The sequence below is a fragment of the Podarcis tiliguerta genome (genome assembly GCF_965153285.1).
Source record: "Podarcis tiliguerta genome assembly, chromosome: 2".
Taxonomy (NCBI): Eukaryota; Metazoa; Chordata; class Lepidosauria; order Squamata; family Lacertidae; genus Podarcis; species Podarcis tiliguerta.
This window is the reverse complement of record NC_139535.1, coordinates 86,366,942-86,384,646: the sequence shown is the minus strand read 5'-3', so window position 1 is coordinate 86,384,646 and position 17,705 is coordinate 86,366,942. Positions and strand designations below refer to the sequence as shown.

The 17,705-nt window shown below is 39.9% G+C and overlaps 1 protein-coding gene across 10 annotated transcripts in view; it reads right to left on the bottom strand.

Annotated features, from left to right (window-relative positions):
* TNRC6C (trinucleotide repeat containing adaptor 6C) overlaps nucleotides 1-17,705 on the bottom strand; it is a 120,829-nt gene that overhangs the window by 77,240 nt on the left and 25,884 nt on the right. For all 10 annotated transcript variants that reach the window (XM_083428457.1, XM_083428465.1, XM_083428467.1 and 7 more), the window contains exons 2-3: nucleotides 16,256-16,352; nucleotides 13,462-13,483 (exon numbers count right to left, since the gene is read on the bottom strand). In XM_083428457.1, the coding sequence (XP_083284583.1) occupies nucleotides 13,462-13,483; nucleotides 16,256-16,318 (85 nt within the window). In that variant the 5' untranslated portion in view covers nucleotides 16,319-16,352. The remainder of the gene's footprint in view (nucleotides 1-13,461; nucleotides 13,484-16,255; nucleotides 16,353-17,705) is intronic.

Here is a 17,705-nt window from a genome sequence, read left to right as displayed (position 1 = left end):
AAGCTTGATTATTGTTGGCCTTGATGCCTGCGCTGCACCCCTTAGCTACCCCTGCTGCCAGACAGTGGTTGCCAGAGCAAGGCAGCAATATGCCGCTAGCCTCCCAACACTGCTTTTCCCCCAAATGCTGTAGGGGTGGGGCAGCAGCAAGGTACCCCAGAACAGCTGTAGAAACGAAGTCGGTCCAGTGTTCCCACCATGGTAAGTTGTAATGCAGCTACAGCTGGAGGCCAGCTCCACAGTGCTGCCCACTTAAGTCTTCAGGTACAGTGGATAATCTATGTTGATTCAATAATCAACATAATAATAATCTATGTTGAAGCAAGGCTCAACTACCAGTAACAGCGACTTTTGTATGTGGAATTGTGGGCTGGAAGTCAACCTCAATCAGTAAAGATTCTGATTTCATCTGTAGACATTTTGCTATCTGCGCTAACTTACACAATTAGTTGTCTTCATTCCCCAGGCATCTTCTTTACATGAGTGGGTTACAAGTAAAAAACCATCCAAGGCCATCACTCCCAACCCTACATTCTGTCTATAAGCTGGGTCTAAATAACCCCAGCAAGCTGTAAGAAATTGTGTATCTGAACAGGAAACAAATGCATCACAAAATGCTCATTTCAGCTGAAACCTACCAAGCATAATTTTGCTATAGCGGCAGCAAAATAGGAATAAAAAGTAGTAACTGAAAGTAACACCATAATGGCAACATTTTAAAAAATGTTTCATTTGTAATTTAAAAGTAGTAAATGTGATCGGTCCTAGCTCAAGCCAAGTATTATTCCAGTCTTCTGCCACATCACCTGAACTGCATCAGCTTCCTTGTACAGCAGCAGTCTGTAGTGCCACAGCGGGGGCAGAGGACACCCAAGTGCTGTTGTATTCATTGCCAAGATCAGCATTCTGCTCTGCCATCAGCAGAGCAATCATCTGTGTCAGTGGGCATGCAACTGGAATTGAGTTTATTCAAAGAGATATAAAAGGCCAGAGATCTAAGCCAGCAAAAGGTAATAACACAATGGTGGCATCTTTGACACTCCTGTCACAGCACCTCATTCCAGGCCAGCACAAATAATAATTCCAACATGATCCTGCCATGTAGAATTGGCGGGTTAGAACCAAAGCTGGCCCAGTTCCACAGGTATGATGATATCATACAAATATTAAGTCTCAAACTTTTCAGCACCACTTCAGAAGCAACACAAGAAGATTAGGCTTCTCAGCATCAAGGTGTCTGGTATATTTTTCAGTCTCGAACTCTAAGGGACACATTCCATGGTGAAGCCAAACATGAAGATAGCAATAAAATCAAAGATCAGTCAAAACAGGTACTTTGCTATATTTCACTTCACATTTTCTTTCTGGCTGTTTCAACAGCAATTCTTTTCTTATTTTCAATACATACACACTTTCTGCTCCTAAAATTACAGGATCGTCTTTCTAAATGTTTTTAATTCAAAAGAACAGTGAATTTCCATAATACCCATACAAACTCATAATCTCATGGTTGTGGGTTCAAGCCCCACATTGGACAATAGATTCCTGCATTGCAGAGAGTTGGACTAGATGACCCTTGTGGTCCCTCTACAATTCTATGATTCTATGAAACTGCTCTAAATCTAACAGACTAGGTATGGAGAAAGAGGGGCGCTTTCTGTGAAGCAGTCAGGTTCCAAGATTGCTCCATGTTTACCATCTGCTGTGAAAATCATGTGATTGGAAAGGACCTCAAAGATCATCTAGCCCAGGGATGGGAAACTTTCAGCCCTCCAGAAGTTTTTGAACTCCCAACTTCAATTGGCCAGTCAACATGGCCAATGATCAACCACGATGGATTCCTCACCTCTGATTTTCCCCCAACTCCATGCCAATGAGGAAATCTGCTACTGGAGCATCCCCAATAGGTAGCAGGGTCAGCCTAAGGCATTTTGGCACCTGAGATGGACCACAAAATGGTGCCCACCCCTCTGGCCAAGGAAGAAAGAAATAATGAAGATATAGGGAACAAGCAGGAGGGATCAAATCAACCTTACCCTATGGCTGAACTGGGAATCAAAGGTGGGTGCAGGTCCCAAGAGACCCTGCCATTTCCCCCATAGGGATGGGAGGAGACCAGCAGTGCCTCCTATTCACTGAGAGGCCGCTGTGGAGGCATCGTTGGGGGTGGGGTTGCTCAGGAGAAGACAGATCTGGCCTCCAAGTGGTGTGCTGCAGTTGCTGCAAGAACTATTACCAAGAAGCAGAAGGTAAGGACATAGGTATGTATTACCTGCTATAATATGTTATACACGGCGGCAGCAGTGGGCGATGCATTTCTCAGAGGCTGAAACTGCACTCCCTGTGGATCCTGCTACTTAAGGTGGTCACTGTAGCTTGCCTCATGGACAGGCCAGCCCCAAGAGGTAGCCATCCAGCCTCTGATTAGAAACCTCTGTTAGACAAGTCCACCACCTTCCAAGGCAAACAGTTCTACTGTCAAGAAGCTTGCAATGTCAGAACACTTTTTCCTAATATGTAGTCTAAATCCTCTTTCCTGTAATTTGAACCCATAGGATCAGGTCCCACCTTCTGGAACAACAGAAATGAATTACTCCATTGTCTATGTGACAGCTCTCAAATATGACTATCATATGAAGATGACTAAAATTTTACCTCTTAATTCTCTTTTCTCCATGCTAAACATACCCAATTAGCAAGGAGTTGTGCTGCCATAGATGTGATGGCTATGGGAAAAGGCAAGACTTTATGCAGAGCAATTATGCAGTGCCTCCACTGCCAAACATGCTCCCATATTCAAACCTACCTATAAAACCAAAATACCTAGAGGTTTGCTTTACAGACCAAACAAAAGCTGAACTTCTCAGGATGCTGAGAATTCTGCACCTTATACAAAACTCTGCAATTGTATTGTTCATGGCAAAGAATACAACATGATATACTATATTAAACATGTCACACATCTTTACACCAAGAAGCAGAAGGTAAGGACAAAGGTATGTATTACCTGCTATAATATGTTATAGAGTATGGACTATGTTTTAATGTCAGCCAAAGCAATTCAATTTTCAGAGGATTCTGAAGAAATCTGTAAAAAATAACTGATCTATCACAGGAGATGGAACAGAAAACACATGAAGAGATTGTATAAGGTTCCAGTTCATGAGGACAATGTATGAGGTCTGAACATCGGATTCAGCTACGTTCTGAATTGAATCAGGCTGAATTGGTTAATTTCTGCCCTGGCGCCATCAGGTTGAAGCAGCTACAAATCAAAACAGATAAAGTTGTCCCAAATCAATCTGTAGCAATTTGTACTGATCTGTAGCTCAGAAAGTCAAGCATACCAGCTTCAAACTGCTGCAATTATTAATTACAACGCCCTATAAGGAATATGCCAAGGTGTGGAGAGGGGGAGAATGATCTCACACCACCCAACACTCTCCAGTCACAGGCCTTTGCCTAATAGGAGCTGCAGGGCTAGTCTAGAATGCTATCATTCTACCCAACACTCTCCAAGTTCTATCTTTCCAGAAGTGTATGGTGGAGTGAGATGGCGTTTGTTTCCTGTTCTTTCCCAATAAATCCCAGCTCCATCCTTAAAAACAAATAAGTCTGTCTTAGTATCCCACCCCCTCCAAAATTTGGCTCTAGTTTTTAGGTAAGGTTTATTTACAGCTGTATTCAGTTTTCTGTGTCTATCTTTATTAGTACTTAGCCTTGTGTGTCTATTGTGAATACATAACACAGTCTAGTACTTTATTATTATAGCAGTCAGCCGTACCCTTGAGTTTTTCTGATTGTTGTTGTTGTTGTACTTTCCAACTGCTAAGCAATTTAACAACCTAGTTGTGGGGTAGCTCCTTGCTAAGAAATTATTATTATTTGGCCAATTATTTGTGGGCATATTAACCAAGCTTTTGACTTCAGTATCATCGTCACTATTATTATTTCCCATTACCAATCACAGTGAATATTATTAAATATTTCTATTATCCACCCCCTCATTCACTCCTGCTGCTGGAAATCTACCCCACTACATGAGATGGTCTCTTATGTGACTCCAATGAACATTAGTTTTCCCTCATTGCTAAATATCTACCTCTCAAATGACTTCTGTACTTGTATCATTTCACTATCATTTATGCATATCTTTATCCTGATGCTGCTTGCCTGTGCCTAGTATTCAAGCCTTTTATATTATAATTAAAAAACCCTCAAAGAGTTTCAAAATTTTGATGGAAGTCCCAGGGCAGACCCTGTTTTTTTTTTAATCTGTTTTTGAAAAAAAGCTAATTTTAAAGCTATCTAGTCCTAGAACTACCCTAGAACTGCACACAGTTTCGGCATGGCTCTGGGTCCCGTTCTGGGGGCTGGGGTCGGGGGAAGCTCGGGCTTGCGGAGAGTTTCCTGTTCTGGGAGCTGGGGTTGGGGGAAGCTCGGGCTTCCCCCGCCACAGCCCCACGCCTGGGGGGGCGGAAATAACATTTTTTCCCTTTATCCCCCCCCCCCCAATCTAGGTGCGTCCTACGGGCCGGTGCGTCCTATAGGGCGAAAAATACGGTAGATAACACGTATTGTTTCATGATGCTTCTGCCCTTTAAAAACTTCAAAATGATGTTTCTAAATAACTCAGTAGTGTTAAGTTATAACAAGAGCTAAGGAAAGGGAGAGAGAAAAATTTAGAAGATGGAGAAGAAGCGGATAGGCAGGGAATAGACAGGAAACCATGGAAGGAGGGGAAGGGAAGTATATGAAAGAATGTATTCTTATTATTTCTTTTTGAATATAATAGTTTACGTATTAATGCTGAATTGCAACAGAAAAGCAAATAAAAAATATTTACAGAAAAAAATGTTTTTAGATAGGAACATCTTCACGTGTGTTACCTTTTTTTCTGAACATCAAAGAAGAATCTGTTAGGTTTGTTAATGCCCTTAGTTCTTGCATGTTAGAACATGGTCCAGAACCATAAAATGTTTCCTTTGGCTGACTAATAAGGCCAGCATTCTCTGCTGGTTAGTACACTTTTCTTTTTTAAAAAAACACACAAGAAAACAGACATTCTAGTGCTCAATACTGAAAACTTGGAATGATACAGTATCAGGAGAGCTCTTCATTAATTCAGCTGAAGCCTAACAGAATTTTATGTCTGCAGGGCCATCATACATTAATGACATATATGGGAAGCAGCATTTAAATTATTCAGCAACACTAGGAATGCAGATCCAGCAGTTTTTAGATTTCTCAACTGCTGTATAAAAAAAACCCTACCCTCTCTCGCTTGCTCATTCTCTCTCTCTCTCTCTCCCTCTCACACACACAATTCTGCAATCAATGAGTTGATGAAAACCAGCAGCGCTCCTTTCAATTTGTTGCACACATAACAATGAACCCTTCTGTTTTTCTTGCAGATGTAGCCACTCTTTTACATGACCAGAGAAGCCTTCAAATTTATGTTCGCTAAATCTTCCAGGGCAATTCCAGCTATTATAAACATATAAACAAGTGGCTTCCTCTAAAAACACCAAAGAGACTAGAATCAGGCATAGAGCAAACAGAATCCATATGTCTGTGTTTACAGACTAACAACAACGGTGCCAGTGTGCAGAGCTGGCTTATTCTATTTGTTGTTTTAGTTGGCAGCTCTTGCTTGAGCACCCGTTGCCATGGCAACTCTGTGCACAACTCACAATGCACCCAAACGAACTCGGAGCTAAATTAACTTATTGCATGTCACCAATGAGAAATGACTGTTCAGAGGTAATTTTCTGTACTAATATGTAATAGAGTTAACTCTCTAAATTGAATTAAATTAATTAAATGCCACTCCCAGTAAATCAGATTCTATTACATCAATGTTAAAATAAATTAAATGTTTTATTAAAACCACTAATAATATTATGCTATTACTTCATTCATTCAAAATTCTGTACAGTTGATTTTAGACACATGCATGCTTTGCACTAACTAGAATGGTCTGCATTTGATACAGCTCTGCTTACAGCAAATTATGACAAGGAACAGGGCAAAGTTGGTTTCAATCAAATCATCCATGCTGTAATACCACTGTTTTAAACATTTTTTTCAAGCTTAAGATGTGGACTCCATATTCTCTCTCTCTCTTTCACACACACACACACACACACACACACACACACATTTTAGAGGGGCAGCTCAGAAAAGATCAAGAACATGTGAAGTAACAACATATAAAGCAAACTTTAAAAAGAGTTACAGAAAAATGTAACACCCTTAGAGGAGGGGGAATTTAAAAAAGGAAATAAAATTAATAAATTCAGAATTCCAATTTATACAAAATGTTGGCTTTCAAGTTACATATTATCATTCCATAGAAATACTTTGGAGTCACTGTGGACAAGGTTCAAAAAGTCATTGGCACATGTTAGGAATCATTAGGAAACACCAATGAGTACTGTGCAGAGTTACCACAGAAGAACTGGAAAAGATACAGAGAAGAGGGGGAAACCCCACACAGCATGGCATCCTATCAGTGAAGAGGGAAACCCTGCATATCAGAACCACTCTTTATGAACAATCTAAAAGAGGAATCTTCTGCAAACAGCAGAGGGAGCACACACTATTCTTATGCCTGTGTTGATCCTGCAGATACTGGTGTTACTCAGAGAGGGCGGGGGAGATGCAATGCTCATTTCATTAAAGGTACAGAAGAGTTAACATTTCAGTAAAGGAGAAATGTTTAACATCTTTGGCCCTTATTTTCTGCATTTCTTCAAAAACTTTAGGAAAGGAGGTGTGTCAAATGCTTCCATGTGGAAGGCTTTTTAAGAAGCTATGCCCTCTTCCAGGATGCTCCATTTCCCCCCTCCCCCCCCAACTGCTTGCAAGAGGCACTCAGCTGAATATGTTTAATATTTATCAAGCACTTTTTGAGTTCTTTATCCCCACTATTCAGGGAAATACTGTGTTTAGATTTATGCACATTCATGAGACATCTGTTTAAAAACCTTTTTTAAAAATTGTGCATCTGATATGTACTGGACTATAAGAGAAACATTCAACCTATCAATTGTGAAGATCATATCCTTGTATGAACACACTTCCCTTTAAAATATGAGCCTTTTTTGGTCATTGCATCTGTATACTGTAAAATACAGCTATTTACAAACATATGTACCCTTCACAAGTGACATGGTGAATGTATATTAGTCCTCTGATAACTGTTACCTGCATAGAGAACAATGGAGAGGAGGATGTCCTAATTATTAGAACACACCTTTTAAAATATGCCTGTTATCATGGGGAATGTGACTTCACATATGAAACTGAACATACAGAAGGACTCCCAGATACACAGACCTTGTAGGCCTATGGTGCTCAGGATCATGGCCAATGTAGTTTTGAAATATGAAATAAACACTCCTAAAAAATTGCAACATGGTTTAGAATAATCTTTCCTGTATATCACAATATGCAGCAGTCTTCTTTCTTCAAATATTGCAGCTATGTGATGTAGCTATCAGACGTTGCCCTTCGCATATAGACAATAATCCCTGAGTACATAGATCTCAGCCTATCCCACTCTATCCCATGCCAAAATAAAAATGAATTTTCTAAAACCATTGTGATTTCTAAAATTTCAACTGTTTGGGCACATCACAGCTGGTGTGGCTTAATAAAGTGCACTAGGCAAAGCACATTAGAGCAAAAAAAGTCTTTTATTGCACAGTGAAGTATACACTGTGGGCGGATAAATAACCATAAAGCAGCAGGAAGCTTGATCACAACTACCTCAACTATTGTTGAGTAGTTGGGCTAAATTTATATTCTAGCCAGCACAGTGCTATTCTGTGAGATTGATTTTCCTGAATGACCTTTTGGCCCGACACAAAACTCGCAAGCTCTCTCAGCAAATCACTGACGTTTAATGCTTCTTTTCCTTAGAAAAGCAAAGAAAGGCAGGCATAGTATTTTGCTTAATTCAATTCATCAAACAAAACAGAGGAAAGGTGGGGAAAGGCAAGGATGTCGTCTATACCAGGATCACCGGAGGATTTGTGAGAGCTGAGTTATTGAATCTACTATTCCTATTCCACCATTAGGGAATCGGGACTAAAGCTTTTAAGCTTTAAATATAACCAGAGGGGGAGGGCAAAAAGTGATTCCCACGTTTTTCAGACTGTGGCTTTATCTGAATTTTAAACATTTTGCTAAACTATGAAGAGCAGTTTTGGAATGGTACCCAATTTGTCACCTCTCATTAGTGAAGATTTATAGCACATCCAGTGTACAGTGGTACCTCGGGTTAAGAACTTAATTCGTTCTGGAGGTCCATTCTTAACCTGAAACTGTTCTTAACCTGAGGTACCACTTTAGCTAATGGGGCCTCCCACTGCCGCTGTCGCGCAATTTCTGTTCTCATCCTGAAGCAAAGTTCTTAACCCGAGGTACTATTTCTGGGTTAGCAGAGTCTGTAACCTGAAGTGTCTGTAACCTGAAGCATCTGTAACCTGAGGTAACACTGTATTCCTTCCTTAGTAACAAGAAAAAGAAAGATTCGTCTCAGGAGAAGAGGGAGCACTATAACAGAGTAGCTGTCTCTGTTTTTGTTTTTTTTGGTGTGTGTGTTTTTGTTCCTCATATTACTTTGTAAGTGGCCTGTACACTGATGGTGTTCTAAAAATGAATAACAAACTACAAAACTCGCAAAAGAGGAGCTCTTAAACATTCTCTGCAAAGACCATCAGGAAAACCAAGGGGCAGTGTACTCAACAGACTTTCCATGGATCCAACAAATCTAGAACTTTCTTTTATTTTTACTTCACAACCTGAACTAATTAAAAGGGGGAGAAAGTTGCTTATCTATGAGTAGTTGTTCTTCGTGTACTGTGAAATGGACACATGGGTTTTCAGTTCCCACAGAGCAACTTAGAGAATGTTCTAGAGTCAATGGTTAAGTATTCTTTCCTTCTATTTTGCACATGTCTAAAGAGATGTAGTGAGTGCTGGCCTCTTTGCTTGCTTCATAACCACACTGAGAGTTTACAACCTAAAGCACGGATGAGGAACACGCTGCCTTCAAAACGTTGTTTGCATCCAACTTCCAGCAGACCCAGGCAACACGGCAGGGATAGTGGGAGTTTCAGTAAAATAGCATCTAACATGTTCCTCACTCCTAATTTAAAGACACATCTTTAGTGTGGGTTGTATGACAACATTTGGATTATTTCTCTATGTAGTCATAAGAAACCTACTTTTGTTCTTCATAATAACTCTCCATGACACAAACTAGCATACCTGGAGAAAGTTGCTGATGTTGTCAGGCAAAGAAGGCTATTGAGAATACTGGTATCAAAAGTAGTACTGGAGTGCACTCCCCTTTCTGGGGTAATAACCCCTCTGGAAAAGTCAATGAATTTGGCCATGGCTGCTATGGAATGTCCTCTAACATCACATAGAAGAGATTGTCCCAACAACTCATGATAATGTGACAGTGAAAATGATCAAGCAGAAAAGTCATTTGTTAGGTCTCCAGAGCAAAGAAAGAGGTTAACATATCTGTGGAAAGCAGCTACTCCTTTCAGTGACCAGTGATACACTTTGGAAGCAAATCTTGGCTAAAAAGCAAGGCATAAATATGAATGAATGAATAAAATAAAAAAATGCATATGCTTTATATCTCATCAACTATATATCTGCATGACTAATCATGATAGAAAATGCAGACTGCAGTAATCAACACATGAATCCTAAGAATTGTAGCAGATAAAGATGACACATTTAGCTCCTTTGAACCTTTTCCGTGTCTAGTTAGACACATGCAAGTTCCTTTCAAATGAACACTAAACATGTGTACGCTGCAGACAAACATCAAGGAATGGATCTCACCATCATGCTCTGTCTGCAAGCATCCCTGTGTCCCTTGACTGGCCATTGTTGGACACAGAATGCTGAACTCAATATACTTTTAGTGTTATCCAGCAATGCTATGGAATTTGTGTAGAAAGTAAGTCTTTCTTGAAACAGCTCTCAGTTATGCACTGGAACAGTAACATCAAAAGCAGAAAATCTTTTCCAAAGAACCTTCTATTGCAAGACGGTACATATATTTATTTTGGATAGTTTGTACATTCTATGCCATGAATGAAAACATTTAGCCATATGAGGCCCCTGTGTAATATTTAATTGGCAGCATGCCACATACACCCACATACAGGAAGAACGTTTTTCTGCTTAACCAGTCACTCCTTCCTGAGACTACAGGAGACAATGTGGCTAAGTAAGCAGTAGTTGGTGTTATTTTACACCAAACTATACCTAACAGGATATGCGATTCCACTTTCTTTAAAAACACAGTATGAAAGTTAACTGTTTTCTGTTGTTGTTTTTCATTAGAGAGAGAAAAATACAGCAGGGGTCCCTGTTGAAAAAGATAAAAGTATTTTTGAGAAGAACCACAAATCAATCAGAATTTTCTTTCAGGTTGGGGGAACAAAGGTATCCAAGCTAACTGGGATCTCTCAGGATGACTTCTGCTGCTGGCTCCATCATCTTCCTAAAAGTCCCATCAATTAAAGGAAAATGGGCAGGGCTGGGGAAATATACAGAGACAGAGCCACTATCATGGTTATCAAGATGTAATTCCCTGAATGTCGCGTTCCTGAAACTTTGCCATCAAGGGACAACAGGTTTGCTGAAGTGAATGAAACAAAGCAGAAGGACTGAATATTGGAACTACTATTTGTTCCTGCTAAACAAACAGCTTACTGTTCCAGATGGAGAGAGAGAAAGATTTTGATGTTGATTATCCATTGGTCAATGGAGCTTAAGAAGTCACCCTGGTACAGATTTATCGTAACACCTCACGTGATCAGCCTAAACATCTTCAGAAACCTTTCGATTCATTCCTGTTTAAGAATAGTATTTCTCCACCCACTTTCTTTGTAATGATGAAGCAAAAAGATGCATGACAGTGACAGTGAGGGGCACTTTCCCAAATTACTTGACATGGAGCAGTGGGAAAGAATCGTTCCATTGTCCTCCAAGTTCTAAAAGGCTGTCAACCCCCACCATATTTTTGAGGCAAAATCAGGAAGAATGGGACTTTCAGGTGGAACACTGATTGCTACTTCTGATCTCAAGTCTTGACCTCACTCTGAAATGCTAATCTGAAGCAGGGCTGTGCATATTTCTATGTATTCTATGCAAGTGAAGAAGAAACATAGACTCTAGCAATGGGTACAGAATTATTCTTATCTTTGGAGGGAGCATTTTTAGTCTCATGACTGCAAATGCATGCTTGAAAATGCCTGGTGGGATATGATGAAACCTCAAAACCAAAAGGTGTGGTTAAATAAGATTTCTAGTGGGCAAGACTTCAGTATTACATGTAGGCTCAGGGGTAGGGGACGTTATTACATGTAGGCTCAGGGGTAGGGGACGTTTTTCAGCCATACTCTGTCATGGAATCTTCCAGGTGTCACATATGCAAAACAAAAGAGAACATGTCTTAAAAACACCTACCTACACACTCCCTGAAGCTGGAAGAGAAACATTGCCTTACACAATGGGTGGGGGTAGAGAAGGCCTACATTCACTTCATAGAAGGTGAGGTCATGATTAAAAATTTCTCACAGCCACTGTTACCAACTCCTTTGTAACTGCCTCCCTGGTATCTTCAAATTGCAGACACCAAAAGAAAAGCCCAAAAGCAAAAGAAGCCCAGAGAGAAACAACATTGCATTGAACCTTGGGGTTCCTTCCAATTCTATGAAACACAGAAAGAGGAAAGGGGACTTGGAAATGTCAAGGGAGTTGGAAAGGAAGGCTTGCCTCACCATGGCAAGACAGGAGGGAATACCATGAGAGAGGGGTGACAGAAGCTGGATTAGGGTGTGGGCCCAGTAGCTGGCAAGAGGTGGGTATGCATGCTGGAAGTGGATTGGTTCCGCTTCCTGTAAAAAAAGCCACAGGAAGGGCAACAGAGGCATACAGCCTCTTCCCTACGCCTGGCAACACCTAATCAAGGCACCTTTATTTGCTCCTGTTCTACATAAAGTGGAGCTGAGGTGTGAACAAAGATGCTCTGATTTGCTAGGTATTACCATCAAAAGTGAGAGGCTAAATGGAGAGCTAATGGATCCATCAGCCTCCTCAAGGCTTTTCTCTAGGAATTTGTTAGTGGTTGTTTTTCCTGGAAGGCTACAAAGGCAAGGCGGGTGATGCATGCATGGACAGCTGGTCGCACTTCCCTCTTTTGATAAAAAAACACAAAAGTATACCTAAAGACACACGGTACTTTAAAAGCCACCTATGGCTATCTGAGCAAGGAGTTTTGATTATTATAGCATGGGGGACAGACAGAGAGTTGGCTTGTTTGGAAAGGGTGCTGCCCTCTTTGACCATAGGCACAGGCTAGTTCTAGCTGTTGTTTGTGACATGTGTTTGTCTTCGCCAAGAAACTGAGGGTGCCGTTCATAGGGTTTTCTAAATTTACTGTAATAAGAACTAAGGGTTGTGACTGATCCAGTCACCTAGTCAGAATCATGGTTCAGAAAGGCATATGAATTCAACTGCAAGTCCACTCCAGCAGTTTGGCAGGAGAATTTTAGAAAATAAGCATATACTTGTGCAAATGTGCATAGATATGTGCCTTTCTTGGCACAGAATTTTCATGACTATTTTTAGTGTGGCTTGAAGCTTCAAGGCCTTTTTAGATATAGCAGCTATGTAAGTGACAAAAGAAACACCGTGAGCCTTCAATCCCTTGCTAAGAGAGTAGAGGAAAATACCTTATTACCCTTCTCATCTCTGTGGCTCATCCCAGTGACTGTAGGAAAGAGCTTCTGCTCAGAGAAGGTGATCCAGGCAAGATTTGTCTCAGTACTGATGTCAACTCCTCAAATACGAAGCCTCCAAAATAGGGACTGAAACCACATTTTGAAGCAAGTTTCATTCCCTGGCTAGTACAGTGGTACCTCAGGTTACAAACACCTCGGGTTACAAACACTTCGGGTTACAGACTCCGCTAACCCGGAAGTAGTACCTTGGGTTAAGAACTTTACCTCAGGATGAGAACAGAAATCATGCGGCAGCGGTGCAGCAGCAGTGGGAGGCCCCATTAGCTAAAGTGGTACCTCAGGTTAAGAACTGTTTCAGGTTAGGAACGGACCTCCAGAACGAATTAAGTTCATAACCAGAGGTACCACTGTATGCAAACTATAGTTAGCAGGAACCATGGTTGCCCAATTCAGATATCATGGCAAACTATGGCTATCTCAAACCAGAGAAGGGGAGGAGGAGGAACTTGCTCATGATGCCTGAAGTAAGTGTATGTCTGCGAGCTTAAAACCAGTATCACAAAAGTCTAAAGACTGCACACACAATGAAACAGTTCAATGCCTATATTCTGCATTGAAATGACAATTCTAAATAATTGCAAGCAATGAATATTTTATAAGGAATCAATTATTCAATTACCTTTGGTTTTTTGTTCAGCAGCCTGAAAAACAAAAAGAAAAAAAGTTGTTAGTAGCAAGATTTTTACTGAAGACATCTGTGAAAAGCATCTTGCAATCAACCACACCATATATAACATATAACCAAATATGGCTTGCTCAACAGTTTAGAATACACATTTTTTTTAAGAATAGAGGAGGACAGAGCTGTTGTTTTTCCATAGCCTTTTACTGGCAGCAGAACACCTGAAATATATTATAGTGCTTACTTTTTTTCTTCTTGGTGCAACAAGAAGAATGAAGTCTTACAGATGCAAGCAGTAAGGTGTTTAGGACTGCAACCAAGCAATAGTAGAACTAGGCTTCAGCACAAAAGGGCAATAACTTCATAGCTATCTCTTCACAAAAACACTACTTCCTTGAGAGATCTCAACATTTAGGAGCACATATATGAAGAATGTGAGCTGTGACCAACCCTCACTCTCTGGCACATGCATGTATACATTTTTGCAATGGTTTATGGCATAAAAAAAAGGGATGCGGGTGGCACTGTGGGACTTGCCGATCAGAAGGTTGGCGGTTCGAATCCCCGCGACAGGGTGAGCTCCCGTTGCTCAGTCCCTGCTCCTGCCAACCTAGCAGTTCAAAAGCACATCAAAGTGCAAGTAGATAAATAGGTACCGCTCCAGCGGGAAGGTAAACGGTGTTTCCGTGCGCTGCTCTGGTTCGCCAGAAGTGGCTTAGTCATGCAGGCCACATGACCCAGAACTTTAAGCCGGCTCCCTTGGCCAGTAAAGTGAGATCAGCACCGCAACCCCAGAGTCGGTCACGACTTGACTTAATGGTCAGGGGCCCCTTTACCTTTACCTTTATGGCATTAAAAACATTTGTTTATATGCATATAAAAATGTGTATTCTACTTGGGAAGCCACTATATTTCAAAGTTAAAATTTTAGTTTCTTACATCTTTTCCTCTAGAAGTTTGTTCATTTTAACTCATGATTCTGCTTTCAAGTGAAAGCAAAGATGGGCCCTCAGCAGCAGAAGTCAACATATAGGTCTAGTTTGATAAAACAAATTGCTGCTTTACCACTTAAGAAATGAATGTATAGAACATATGCTACAGAGTTTATTTTGAATATATGTTATAATTTACAGACTATCTATGTATAGACACTACTAAGACAAGCAGTATTAAGCTTTGAAATCTGAATATCACCCATAATGATACATTATGAAATAAGGCACTTCAGTATATTTACAGAGAACTCTTGGCACTAATCACACAAGCAGTTAAATAATTACATGAACTGAGTAATGAAAATAGTTTAGAGTGTCAATGAAAGAATTAGACTAAGTAATGAAATATTTTTATATCTTGAAGATATACAAGGTAAAACAGGAGCGGGTGGTGCTGTGGTCTAAACCAGTGGTCTAAGCCACTGAACCTCTTGGCCTTGCTGATCAGACGGTTGGCGGTTCGAATCCACAGTACAATCCACAAGTACCTTAAATGAGTATATTTGCAAATAGCCATTATTCTATTGAAAGAAATCGACTTGAAACCGCCTTAAATGCAATAAAATGGCTGTAAGTTGCTTGCAAATCAGAATCATAGAAAGAATTTTATGAGCAGTTTAAATATATTAAGTTTTGGGTGGAAAAAGTAGATGCCAGAGGTGTTAAAGGTTAACATTTTTAATGTCCAGTCTCAAAAGAGCTACTTAAAATACATCCAAATGCTTGGACATACTCAGTGGGGATTCTGGCTCCCCCTTCTCTTTGAGCAAATGACTGCAAGGCCAGAATTCCAGGGCCAGGTATTCCAAAGAGCCTCCTGAGAGAAGAGTGTCTTGGCCCCTTGCTCCCTGAGTTTAAGTGGGCGGTGAATTTGCTTTTATTTAAGCAGGCTTTTGTAGGTGTCTGATTTTCTCATACATTCCGTTACTGATTTACATTAATGTTTTTCGTTGTAATTCATTACGATTTTAGGCTGTGTTTTTGTTTATGTGTATCACACTGATATATTTGAAATCTACCTGAACCCTCTGGTAAAAACAGTGGGGCAGAAACATATTTATTATCATCATCCCCATCACCCTCATCACTACAAGTTGCTCCCGAAAATTTCCTCCAATTGGTCTGTGGCATGGGGGCTGCTGCCTTTTGAGAAGCTCAAGCCCAAATCCTGAACCTTCCCCAGGCATGTGGAACTAGCTGCACAGTTCTTTATATCCTGGCAACATGTGTTACTAAAATATTGTTCATAATTAAACTACAACTTATAAACTGAATTTGTATGAAAGAAAAATCCTTAATTATACATAATGGTCTATAGACCAAGTGTTAACAAATGGGCTATTTTGATCTGATTTCAAGCCCTGTTTCAGGATAGAAACAGCCTTCGTCACTCTAATGGGGATTGGATAGAAGGAGTGAAAGCCTACTGGTTTTCCTAGACCTCTCAGCAGCCTTTGATAGCATCAACCATGGGTTTCTTTTGGAACAGTTGTCTGGGTTAGGTTTAGGAGGCCTCTGGCCCCTCTTGGATAATAAATATGGGGATTTCTAATCCAATTATAGTAAAAGCATTTTCTTAGATGCACAGATGAATAGATCACATGGTATATTTCTGCCTGTTAGAAGAAATGTGACGAAAACCAAATATATGCATAAAATTTGGTAGCTTTTACAAATATTGGTCACAGACTATGGGACTATATATAAAAGCAAATCCAAATAATTAATCCAAGACACACTGGTGAAATCACCCTAAAATACTAAAATTACATCATTAAAGAGACATTCAAACAAACCTTTTTCTGAGCACCTTCCTTCTTTTTCTTTTCTTCCTGCTTTTTCTTTTTCTTTTCTTCCATCAAATGTTCCTCTTCTTGTGTTTGTTCTTTCTCCCTGTTTTAAATGGGAGAATGGTAACTGTTTTAGAGTGGGTTGTTTTACACAAAGCTGTAAATAAGCCTGAGTGATATCCAAAGCTGCTAATATTTAAATGCATCTTATACTACAATGTGTATTTTTTTAAAAAATCAGTAACCCACAACTCTTTACTACTATAACAAACAGCACTTAGAAAGAATTGGCATTAATTAATAACCCTACAAAAGCAATCAAAATTTCCAAGTCTTACAAGAGGCATTTCCTGTATGTTCCATACATCTTCAATTGTTCTGCATATACCACAGATGAGACCAAATATAGTATGAGCAAATGTCTCAAGCAACATGGCTTTTCTTTCCCCTCTCTCCATTCCACTACAGCACTCCACATGTCACCCAAATCTGCTCTGAATGACTGGGGGACCCTCCAAAGCATATTTTAGGGGTGTACAGGGAGTGGAATACAGTACCTACAACTTATTAAGTGAACACTTGAGAAACATTAAAGATACACACCTGAAACTCTTTTTAAAAAGTTTCACTAGATTGGTAAGAAACCTGATGCAAAAATCCATAAAAACCTAACCCTAATAAATAATAGAAAAATAGTATTAGAGGGATTAATAAACGACAAATTTGCAAAAATTGCAGCTAAAAACTAGTAACTACATTTTTAGTGGGGATGTAGGTACAAATTTCACTAAAAATGCAAAAGGACTAACATTTCATTACAATTGGAATAAATAGCTGATGGAACAAAGGTAGTGGTGGTGAGGAGATGGATTATAATTTTCTTTTGAAGAATAATTCTATATTTTTTTACGTTTTAAAAATCACTTAAGCTCCATTTGTTTTCTGTACTGTATTTGAACTTAAAATATTAGAGTTATGAGTAATTGAACATAAAAAGGCCAAGGTTCAGTCACGCTGTATCTCCAGAGAGGGTTCAAAAATTACACATAGGCAACCCAATCCTCTCTACAATTTAATTTCAGGCCAAGAATTTTGGTTTTACTGGGCTGCAGATAAAGCTAAATGTGTTAAGTAGGCTAAAAACTCACACATCTTCCACACCATCAAGCTGTTTTTCAATAGGTATGGTTACAGCTTATTTCCCAACGCTTTTCCAGCTGGTAACAATAGCAATCTCTCTCATGGGCACTGTGCTACAGTTTGTAAATTGGCAAATTTGAGAAAATAGGCAGGAAGTCTGTCACTCTTCTGTCATTTTTACCCAGTGTCAGATATCCAGCATACAAAATCCTGACCCATTGTGATAGCAGATGAAGCTTTTGACCCTACACCATAGCTCTGTACAAGCAAGATCAATGAACTGTGAATTATGTTGTTACGCAGCCAGCAACTACGA